The 12,377-nt window shown below is 37.2% G+C and overlaps 1 protein-coding gene across 11 annotated transcripts in view; it reads right to left on the bottom strand.

Moving 5' to 3' along the window:
- NSD1 (nuclear receptor binding SET domain protein 1) overlaps window positions 1–12,377 on the bottom strand; it is a 136,739-nt gene that overhangs the window by 40,901 nt on the left and 83,461 nt on the right. For all 11 annotated transcript variants that reach the window (XM_067732712.1, XM_067732717.1, XM_067732711.1 and 8 more), the window contains 4 exons: window positions 8,644–8,719; window positions 6,043–6,161; window positions 4,960–5,103; window positions 2,185–2,308 (listed from right to left, as the gene is read on the bottom strand). In XM_067732712.1, the coding sequence (XP_067588813.1) occupies window positions 2,185–2,308; window positions 4,960–5,103; window positions 6,043–6,161; window positions 8,644–8,719 (463 nt within the window). The remainder of the gene's footprint in view (window positions 1–2,184; window positions 2,309–4,959; window positions 5,104–6,042; window positions 6,162–8,643; window positions 8,720–12,377) is intronic.

Raw genomic sequence — 12,377 nt, forward strand, 5'->3', positions numbered from 1 at the left:
ATGCACCCCAATCTTCACTGCAGCACTAGCAGTGATAGCCAAGACATGGAAGCATCCTAAATGTCCATCAACAGAAGAATGGATAAAGAAGATGTGGTACATATATACAATGGAATATTACTCAGCCATTAAAAAGAATGAAATAATGCCATTTGCAGCAACATGGATGGACCTAGAAATTGTCATACTGAGTGAAGTAAGTCAGAGAAAGACAAATATCATATGATATCGCTTATATGCGGAATCTAAAAAAAAATGATACAAATGAACTTATTTACAAAACAGAAACAGACTTAGAGAAGGAACTTATGGTTACCAGGAGGGAAGAGTTGCGGGGAGGGATAGTTAGGGAGCTTGGGATTGACACTGTACTCACTGCTATATTTAAAATTTGAAAAAGAATAGATATATGTATAACTGAATCACTTTGCTGTACAACTGATATAACACAACATTGTTAATCAACTATACTCAAATATAAAATAAGAAGTTAAAAAAATTTAAAAAAAAAAGAAGAAGAAGATCTCTCTAAGAAAATTAGGGCAATAGAGATATGCACGTATCTAAAATTTGTTTCTAAATTTTAATTACAGGGCCGGGACACCGTATGGCACATAATGATCAAAAGCCCAACGTGTGTAGAAGGCAAAATAACCCCACAACTATCTTGTCTTCCAGCTTTTGTACCTACACTGCTGAAAGTGGTAGCAGAAAGATGAAATAACTCAATCTGACATGGCCATCTATTTACAGACACAAGTTAATTTCACCTCTTATTTCCCACAGGGGCTAGTCTAAGCCTACACTCTTCCCTTCAGGTTATAAACAATTTTTTTCCACCATTCTCACCAAGCCAAGGAAAAACCTCAGTGTTCATCTCCCTCACAATTACATGGTACATTCCCTTTTAATCTTTTTATCTCTTCAAGATTATCCTCTCCTGTCTCTGTGACTGTACTCCAATTATTCCCCCCTCCTGTTACGGAAATTTATTTCCCTACACAATTCTTAACCTTCATCCTACTCAAGATGTTCTTCCTCCTGACCCTCTAATATCCTCCCTTCAGCTACTGCTCCCTTTTCCACTGAAGTCAAGCTTCTGTAAGAAATAGTGTATACTGCTACCCATTCATCTTTCAGTTTGGATTAGTAAGGCACTCTCTCACTGCCAAATACAATAGATCCCCTTTTCACTCTAGAACCTCCTTGGTCTGTTTGCCCCATCTGCCTCTGCTGATGACACCCCATCCCCATGGCTTCACAGACATTCCTTCTTGAGTAGCTCCTCCTCACCCTCCAGTAGCCCCTTTTAAGTGGATATCCCCCAGTAGTGTCATTAGCCCTCTTCTCACTCTACAGACGCTTTCTCTTTGGGCAGCATCATGCTATGGTTTTTAATGCCTTACGAGCATAAAATCTTTACCGTCAACCCTAATTTCTTTACTACTTTCATACTGTAACATCCATTCATAATGCTGAAAAACGAGCAATCTCCTTGAGAGAGCACAGCTGTGAGGTGCTTTACAGGCTGGTCTCATCTGACCATTCCTAGTTTCTGACCCAATCCGTATATTGTAACTCTCACAAAATAGCTCTCTTCTTTTTGCTAAGCAGTTTTACTGATGTATAATATACACAGAAAACTGCACACATTATAAGTTCACAAATAATCATGAAGTGAACATATTTCTTGATCACCACTCAGATCAAGAAACATAAAATATCATCAGTAACCCAGAAGTCCTCCTCGTCACTACCTATGCCTCACCTCTTCCCTAAAATATCTTAAAATATCTTAAACTCCAAACATACTGACCTATATGCTTCCTGTTCCCCAAATATTTCATACTTACTTTATTAGACCTTCTATCCTTCCCCTCCACACACCAATTTCTATTTCTCTCTTAAAACCAAACTCAGATATCTTCCTCTGTAGCACTGGTGCATCTTCATTCACACAGCACTTTAACATTCACAACAACACGTTTTGCACTGTATTATACTATACATTCATTATTCACTTGAGTTTTTTTGAAGGCAAAGACCACAGAGCACCTATCTCTATGTCTGTAGGAATTAGCCCAGTATTGCCACAAAAAAAAGTGTCTCCAATAAATGATTTTTTCCTAAAAAACTTGAAACTCAAACCTTCCTTGGAAGAAGACCTTTCTCTAACTACTTTACCTGTGCGACATTCATTGCAGATAAATTTTCCTCTGGGCATTTCAGTTAATCCAAGGCACTCCAGGTGGAAAGCCCCACAGCACTGAGCCTCACATAATAGCAGCTCACCCAGTTTCTCACAGTTCTGTTAAGAGAAAGAAAACAGATCTGTCTATAGAAAAAGATTTTTAAAAATCCCAAGCAGAAGGTCTTCATTAAAGCAAAAGTTAAGAAGCAGCTTTGCCAGAAACAAAAAATCCCACCATTCATTCAGCTAGTATTTAATGATTACCTCCTCTATGCCAGGTACCACAGGTCCCTGGCTCCCATCATTCTTATACTCTAAGGATACAAAGATATAAGTAAACAATTAAACAAACAAAAGATATCAGAAGATGTAAGTATTTGGGTAGAGCCCTCAAACAACAACTTTGGATTGGGTGATTAGGAATGACTTCTTAGACTGGGCTCTGAATGACAAGTCAGCCACATGATCTGAAGAAGGGACCAAGAAGGCAGAAAGTACAGAAAGCCCACAGACAGGAAAAATCATGGCATTCCTATGAATCACAATGAAAGCCAGTGTCACTGGACAAAAGTGAACAAAAGTTAGAAGTGGTAGAAATGAAGTAAGAAAAAGGCAAGCAAGGGCCTGACTGTGTGGCCTTACAGATTACGGTACAGAGTTTCAGATTTTATTCTAATTGCAAAGGTGTGCCATTATAATGAGCGCTGTACCAAGGGAAGGCTGAAATCAGGTATTCATCTAAAAACAGATCCCTATGACTGCTACATGAAAAATTTCAAGAGTAAAAAGGTGAGAGGAAAAGCAGAGATAATCAAACAGGTTACTGCAATGGTTCAAGCAAGAGATACTGGCCAGCTGTGACTTGGGTCGTAACAGTCCAGAAGGGCCCTGATTAAGATTTGAACAATCCCTGAGATACACCTAGAACCATATTAAAATCAGAGAGATCACCTTTCTGAGACAATCTCACTAAAACAGGGTGTCAATGATGATACAGCCTTAGGAAATAAAGATCGGGATCTGTTGCTTTTGAAAACGTTGTATGATTTATGAAAATTCTGCACATTCCCAACATTTGTTACTTTTCACCCCTCTAATATCCTGACTTGTTTCCCCATAGTGATTAGCAGAAAAATGATAAAAATGAAAAAACTCTTATACTTATTCTGTAAGACAAGAAAGGGGGAAAGATGGCCAGGCAAGTCTAATATCCTCAAGAACCCAAAGAAACAGAACAGGTCTTGGCCACTTAACATCAAAGCTTAAATAAGCAAATGAGTAGGAGAGCTTTGGGAATAAAAGGCCAGAGGCAGCCAGGGATTAAGAGGGGACCCCAAGGGATTCTGAGCTAGTCTTTCATGTTTGGCTCTCCCATGATCTACTATTCATGACCAAAAATTGACAAATGCCATAAATGTTACATGTTTTGTTTTGTATATTCAGACGGCCAGCAACATCAGCTTTCCTGCACGATAAACAAATTCGCCTTCATCACTTAAACAGGAAAACTTCAATTACAGTATGTACTGAGGAATAAATTTTTCAAATTAACCAAATGTTACAGACTAACCCTTTAATTGGGATGAGCATGTAATTCATCCTTCAAACTAGGACACTTGAGCATGAAAGGAGGTGCTATTAATAAATTATACAAGCACAACAGATTTAAACAAAGACTGATCCAAACAAACCAGGACCATGGGTTACAATACCTTCTTATATGACAATCTTTGTGGGCTTAACAGTCTCTGAGGAGTAACACTGTTTGGGAGCAGGTCTGAATATAATCAACCTTCTTTATATAGCAGTGAAATGAACAGACAAAGAAACTGAGTTGAAATTATACTGACCATAATAATATTCTAGGCCTGGGGAAATTTTATTTTTTAGCAGTTTCAATTAGAAAAAAAAAAAACACTAATATTTTCAACTTTTTATATGCCAGTTTTTAAGTATTTACAAGGTTAAATCAAGACCATGAAAAGAGAATATAACCAATGCATCCATTTAACTGACTCTACTCCCAAGTAAGATAAAGGCATTTGACATTAAAGTGGAGGCACATTTCACAGAGAAGCAAGACAACACAGTGGTTAAGATTCAAAACCCAGATTGCCTGGGTTTGAATACTGGCTTCACTGAGTGACTACAAGCAAGCTATTTAACCTCCCTGTACCTCAATTTTCTTATCTATAAAACAAGGATAATAATGATCCTCTACCTTATGAGATTGTTATGATAACTAAATGATGTAATATTTACAAAGTGAATGGAAAAACACTTGACACAGTAAAAAAACACTGTATAAATGTTTATTAAATAAATAGAAAAATACAGGTGGTAGGTTCTCTAAAGTCAGTACTTTAAAGCAGAAAAACGAAAAACAACAACAAAAACAAAACACACACACACACACACACACACAAACCCAACAATCTATGTGAAAATTCTCCTTGAAAAATTCCTTAGAAACCCAAACATTCTCACACCATGAGAGGTGCAGGAAAATTATCTTTGGCTGAGCAACCACAGATTCACCCCTTCCATCTCAGACCTACTTCAGGGCATCTACCCAGGGGCAACACTAAATATTTCTCTTCTTTTTTTGTGGGAAGAGAGAAGTGTTAAATCCTTAAAGTAAGTGATTCCACTGGAATCATCCAAGAGAATTTTTACTCTAACCATGACTAGGTCATCAAGAGACTGGAGAGGACTTCTCTTAAAAGATAAGCATGCAATTCAAATGCAAGTGGGCAAACATTCTCTACCTGACAAACATTCTCCTTGAGTGCAGCTCCTCCTCCTCGTTCACCCTGCAGTTTTTTAGATACAGGCATTCCGTGGTCATTTTCTACACCCTCCTCAATGGTTTCCTTGGGGCTTGCAGCTGTCCTGTGTGTCATCAGTTCTCCCTTGCAGAGAAAAAATAACGCCCCACATCTATATTATTGATGTCTCCTCCATCTGACCCCCTCCCTCTGGGCTGCTATTTGTCTAGCCATTAAGCACTTACAGATGTTCAGCCAATCACGTGGGCGGACTGCATGCAATGTTAGTTCTAACCCTGCTGTGATTGGGCGGGTAGTGGGCGCCTCATGCCCTGCCACTAACTGCTCTGAGGCTGTTCCACTGGAACTTTTTGAGCTGTTCCATTTTAAGGTTTCACTAAGGGAGAGAAAACATTCTTAAGTTTATTTGATTACTTATTTGTCCTTCCAAGATCAGTGTTTCCTAAATAATGCCCCCCTTGGGCATTCTATTCAAATTGTCCTGGAAAGAAACACTCTGCATCAAAATATGTGATGCTGACCTGACTTGTTCTAATTCTCTTTTAACCTGAGTTGGAAAGCTAGGGATAGCATCAATGGCTGCACTGATGCTCTTCAAGAAAATGGCTTTAAACCTCTGTTTCCTAGAAGTCGCTGTTTACAAACATTACTCTAAAATTAAGCAGTTGGTGGTCTCAATAAATAAGCAAATGAGTTTTTCCCCTAACTGCAGTCTCAACTTTTAAAGGGCAATACCAAGTTCATCTGGATTATATAGTTACTTGATATTGTGCTCTCTGGTTTTAGAACAAGTTTACTTCATGATGAAACAGTTATGTATTTCATCTGACACCTACAGCATGGGGTGTGATCTTTTAAAAAGGTCACACCTACAGCTGCCATAGTGCTTTGACTTATTTCTACTAGAATCAGATTCATCTTTTTCTCCAAGATTCCTTATCACTACTAGCTGTTTCAACAGAATACTATTTTTAGGTAAACTCAAAGGGAAAAGGGATGTGGCCTCTACTGTGAAAAGCAGCTTCGCTTTGGAAGGTCAAAAGATGAAGAACTGCATAATACCTCGGAGCTTGGAGTTTCTTTTGATGAGTTGTCATTTTTCACTTTTTTACAATGCACCTTGGCTGTAGCATGTCTCTGTCGTTTTCGCTTCCTTGGTTTATCAAACAGCTTGGTGGTGCCTAGGACAGGAAAACAGGTGTTACCTGCTGGCTGATTACATGCATGTCCAAGAACTCCTATCCTCAACTAAAGGGACCTCACAGAATTATGGAATGTTAGAGTAAACACCAACCTTAATTTTAATTCTCCAACTTTGTAGATGAGGAAAACAAGGGCAGAGGAAAAAAAAAAGACTTACCCATTAGTATATAACTAGTTGGGGAAATGGCTACATATATAAAAATTCTGCCTCATATGGATTAAATAGTAAACATACAGGTTATTAAAGCAATTTCATTTTATATGATTGAAATGAAAGACTTTCTAGTTCCACAAAGGACTTTAATATCCTACAGATGGAGAGGAAATGCATTTAGTAGTCAGGAAAAGATACTAAAACCTGGCCTCCAAGATTAAAGACAATAAATTATATCACTCTATGATTTAAGGATTAAGACAAAAACATGAAATACATAAGATCTGACTTATACGAGGAGAGAAAAATACCTCCCTCCTCCAACCAATACATTTTTGGCCAAAAGGATATTCATGCAGGGACTTCCCTGGTGGGGCAGTGTTTTAAGAATCTGTCTGCAAATGCAGGGGACATGGGCTTGAGCCCTGGTCCGGGAAGATCCCACATGCCGTGGAGCAACTAAGCCCGTGCGCCACAACTACTGAGCCTGTGCTGTAGAGCCCATGAGCCACAACTACTGAGCCTGTGAGCCACAACTACTGAGCCCGTGTGCCACAACTACTGAACCCATGCGCCTAGAGCCCATGCTCCGCAACAAGAGAAGCCACCGCGATGAGAAGCCTGCGCACCACAAGGAAGAACAGCCCCCGCTTACTACAACTAGAGAAAGCCCGCGCGCAGCAACGAAGACCCAACACAGCCAAAAATAAATAAACAAATAAACGGGGTTTTTTTAATTAAAAAAAAGGATATTCATGCAGCGGTACTATAACCCTGAATATGAATGCCTAATCTTGACATATTTAGAAAATGGAATTTAGTCTCTCACTCATTTTTTATTATACGTATTTCAACTCTTTGTTATAGAAACATTAAGAGGAATCTTTAAAGAGATATTTTGTAAAATGTTCCAGGATATTTAAGCTAGGTATCAAATACTTTGGAAGACTGCTTTAGGGCTCTCTTCTTGATCTGCCTGATCGAGATGGAGAAGCTCTGCTATCAAAGCTGCTGACAGCCTAAGACTAAAAGGGAAGAGTTAATATGATGGCAGAATAAAGCTTCAAAATTCTCACAAGTTGAAACATTTAGATGAAATTTACAGAGGATAAAGTGCAGGTTGTAGGTTTTACAGAAAACTAAAGTACAAATGTATAGGGAAAGAGCTGATATTATTTTGAAAGCAGTTTTTTTTTTTTTAAATCAAGCAAACAAGTTGACCAACCTATATTATAATTGCATACAGGGTTAAAATAAGTTAACATATCGTTTAATTTACTTGCTAAAAAACTTAATAATCACAGATCACATTCAAAGAAGTGTACATTTAAGACCACATAAAATATAATCTCCCCTAATATCCTTTGCTGATAGATCATATCTGATGCAGCGTGCTCAAATCTAAGCTAATATTTCAGGAATGACACCAATCAATAAATGGCATAGGCAGACAAAATGATCAAAGGGATAGAAAGAATTGGTATGGAGAAACACAGGGTGGATAATGAGACAGTAGTGTGGCAATAAATTTGGTCATGTCTGGATATAGTTCCCCAACCCTTCCAACCTCTTTCATCTTCGTGCTTATTCTACAAGACAGGGATAATATGAGTAATATCCTAATTTGTTGTAATGCTTTAGATTCATCAGAGGTAACAGTCCTTACACAAAGAAACTGGTAGAGTAGATACTTAAACTATGATTATTTTATCTGTTATTGAATGAAGGGCTGCCCATTCCTGCTGTGGGCAGAAATAAGATGACCAAGCAGAGGTTCCAGGAAACAGATTCCAATTTAATCTAGAAGATTCCCAAGGCCTTTGAAAGCAGCCATAATAGACTAGGCTCAAATGTAAGCTCTCTTTTTCAAGCATATGTTCATTGACCAAAGGTCACAGGTGTGATATAAGAAAGTAAGACTATGAAAGACTTGTTTAAGACGATTTGCAATTGCCCCCTCAACTCAAATTCTGTTATTTTCTGTCCTATAGGAATCAAAGCCAAGAAAGTAATGATGCAGTATGGAGAATTATCTAATAAGAAAATTAAGGAGCTGATTTTTCTTTATTGTTCCCAACATTTCCTTAACACTAATTCTAATTCCATTTAACTAACTTCAGTATAAAGTTGGAAATGAATCAATACAATTTTCTAGTGTCATATGCAGTTTTAGGAAGCATATATTGGGCAAACAAGTCTTAGAACTTGCAACCTTACTAGTCCTGCTTAGTAACTTTTCTCGTTAACTGACAGGGTACTTCACACTTATTTTTGCAATACAGTTCTTAAATCTCAAAAACACTCACCTCCACCAAACTCTTTAGAACGAGATGCAGCACATGATTCAGTAATGTCATTCTCCAAGTGACCAGCTTCATAACACTACAAATAAGTAAAATGCATCATGTTTTACAAAGGAATAGAAAACAAACCCTTTATACTATGTGCCAAAAGCTGAACTGTCTATTGCCAAAGATACAGAATCTTGGCTGTTTTTAACAATTAAAGGAACAATATAATAGTAAAGGGTTGAACAGAAACTTTGTGGGGAAAAGCATGAGATTTGGGTTTTTTTCATGCTCTAAAACTCAAAACCACCAACCACATACTCCAGTGGGGGGACTACAGACAACGACTGGCTTACTCAGAGACTCCCAATATATAAAGCAGATATAGAACACTGCTCTGATTAAAGTGGGAGAGAAAGAGAAAAAGTATGTGCTTATAGACCCACCAGCTCAATTCTGTTCCACACCACGGTGTATTTAAAATCTTCCTTCTTAATGTTATACTTACAGCCACTGGATTTTACACAGACTTATTTACTTGATGAATTCTAAATATTAAAAAGCTCTGAATCATGGAAAGTCTTTCTAATTTAAGTTGCTGCAGATTAATATAAATTAAAGCAACACTGAAACTAAAAACAAAACACTTAACATTGGGGATTCCCTGGTGGTCCAGCGGTTGGGACTCCACGCTTTCACTGCCAAGGGCCCCTGGTCAGGGAACTAACTAGGATTCCACAAGCCACGTGGCATGGCCAAAAACAAAAACAAAAAAACAACAAGAAAAACCTTAAACGTCAAGAGTAACTCACTACACATTTTATTCCCCTACTACTAATGCTTGTATGAATTAGTTCTATTCCAAGAAAATGTCTTCTCCTACAAGAATAATATTCTTCATCATGACTGTAAAACAAAATTTAGTGGTCACAGAAGTCAATATAATGGATGCTATTCTTGCTATGAAGTTCCCAAGTCTGAGGTTAAAACAAGATAAAATGCAGCTGTGAATTTCTGAACACTTATTATATACATTAATAAATCATAAGAATGTTCCTCATGTTCAGTGTAGATCAGAGTCTTATGAAGTCAAATAAAATGAAGGAGCAAATGTTAGGTACCTAGTTAAATGGAACAAAACACTAGTAGACAAACCCACAAAATAGACTGCATAATTTAAAGAAAACTACCATCTACATTACTTAGATAAGCAATTTATACTTCACTGTTTAACATTCACCCAAAAGCTGTGATGCAAAAACAATCAGAATGTTCCCAAAACTACAGAGAGTGATACAGAAAAAATTTTCATTTCTGATGTCAACAATTTTATAAGTTAAAATAGAAATAACAGCATGCACACGCACGCACGCACACACACCCCCCACACTACACTACATGAATAAAATTCCATCTGCTCTGCTTAAAATAAAAAAAGGGACCTCCCTGGTGGTCCAGTGATTAAGACTCTGTGCTTTTATTAAGATCCCGTGTGCCGCGAGGCACGGCTGAAAAATAATGATAATAATAATAATAAAATATATTTAAAAAAAAACCCACAGAACTCTGTAAGTGCCTTGGAGGACATGTCAAAGATGCCAGTAACTTACTTTATGCATAATCTGGTAGGATATGCATTAAGTCTGTGCATTTTTTTTTAACATCTTTATTGGGGTATAATTGCTTTACAATGGTGTGTTAGTTTCTGCTTTATAACAAAGGTCTGTGCACTCTTAAGTTACCACTACCTCAACAGACAATCCCTCTTTCTCTAACCCACTGATTGATCCATCCAAAGACAAGGTGTGGCCTGCCTGGTAACCCATGGTGTAGTCCCAAGATGGAGCTGAATCATGGTTTCAACCTGATGGCAAAATATACCTCACAGTAAGCAGGACCTTAACTGTGAAGCTGACTAGGTCAGATAGCAGAACTCACTTCTAAAACAGAAAAGAGGTCACTTTTCCCCAGGGTCCAGGTCTAGCCATCACCAATAACTCTGGTTTTCTCTTGTTCTAGCACCAAATATGATGCCTATCTCCCTACCAAGAAAAGCTGAAATTCAACAGTGACAGTTATTAATTATATCTAATGCTTAAAGAGACCAAAAATATGAAAGACAGAGAACTGGATGGCTAACAGAGATTTTTAACTAATGGTGCTAAAACAATTGGACATCCACTTCAAAACTCCATCTCAAAAAATGAAGAACTGTATATAAATCAAAACCATAAAACTCCTAAAACAAAACACAGAAAGTATATCTCTGTGTTGATGTGGTAGGCAAAGATTTCTTGAAATAGACACAAAATATAAAAAGAAGAAAAAACAAACTTTTAAAAATTCTTTCTCATGAAAGACTAAGGAAATGAATACACAAGCATCAGACTGGGAAAAAATATTTAAAGCACATATATCTGACAAAAGACTTGTATCCCAAATATAAAGGCACTCCTAAAAAAGCAACCATAAAAACAATGAAGAGCCCAATCAAAAATATAAGTGTGCTTGAACAGTCGTTTGATAAGATATAGGAATGGCCAGTAAGCACATACTAAGGGGCTCAAAATCAATAATCATTAGGAAATACAAATTAAAAACATGATTAGATATCATTTCATATCCACTAGAATGGCTAAACTTAAAATGACTGACAATCCAAATGCTATTAAAGATGTGGAGCAACTGAACTCTGATATACCACTGGCGGGAACGTGAAGTTGTACAACCACTTTGGAGAAGTGTTTGGCAATTTCTTTAAAAGGGATATATTCATGAGCCAGCAATCCCACCCCTAAGTATTTACACCACCAAGAAAAATGACAATATATGTACACAAACAGACTCAGAATATTCATACCAGCCTTATGATTAATAGCCCTCAAATGAAAAAATGCAAATGTGCATCAACAGGAGAAAGGACAAGCAAATTGTACTTGAACTACTACTGAAATAGCATCCTTGTGGATGTATCTCAAATACATCTGTTGAATAAAAGAAGCCAGTTAACAAAAACAAAACAACATATACGACATTCATGAACAAGCAAAACTTATCTATAGTAACGGAAGTTAGAAAATTTTGCCTCTTGAAGAGATGAGAATGGGGAGTTGAGTGAAAAGGGGAACAAGAAAACTTCCAGGGGTGATAGATATAGAGCATACTTAGTTTGGGTGGTACTTAACATGGTATATACAACTGTCTAGAGCCATGAAACAGAACAATTAAGATCTGTGCATTTTATTGGTGTAAATTAAATCTCAAAGAGTTCTGGGACACTTTCGCCTATATAAATTAAAATTATCAACTAAATCATGCTTTTTATCCCCTTAGGGAAAAAATTAACCCACAAACACGACAAGTTAAATTTCAGATTAGAAAACTGCACTTGGCAGAGCAAGGTCATACAAATTATACAATTTTAAAGGTTATACTCCATTTACAGTTACTAAAAAACAAATTAACACTATTTTTTAAGTAATCCAGTCTCAAAAACATTGAGGATTCAAAATTCATCTTATTCCTTCAAATCATTAACTTATATATGCCAATTATAGCTCCATAAAGGCGGGGGGGGGTCATTCACTTAACTCGCCTGAATTCTTACTTTCAATGACATTTGCAGCACCTCACCTCTAGCAGTAAGACAACAGCCTCCCATGACTCACCCTGTAAAATACCATTAAATTTATCACCTGATTGCAAACGTCACTTCCACACTCAAAACGTGCAACTGAATCCCAGTTTCCCTG

Source organism: Pseudorca crassidens, chromosome 3 (genome assembly GCF_039906515.1).
Source record: "Pseudorca crassidens isolate mPseCra1 chromosome 3, mPseCra1.hap1, whole genome shotgun sequence".
Classification (NCBI taxonomy): domain Eukaryota; kingdom Metazoa; phylum Chordata; class Mammalia; order Artiodactyla; family Delphinidae; genus Pseudorca; species Pseudorca crassidens.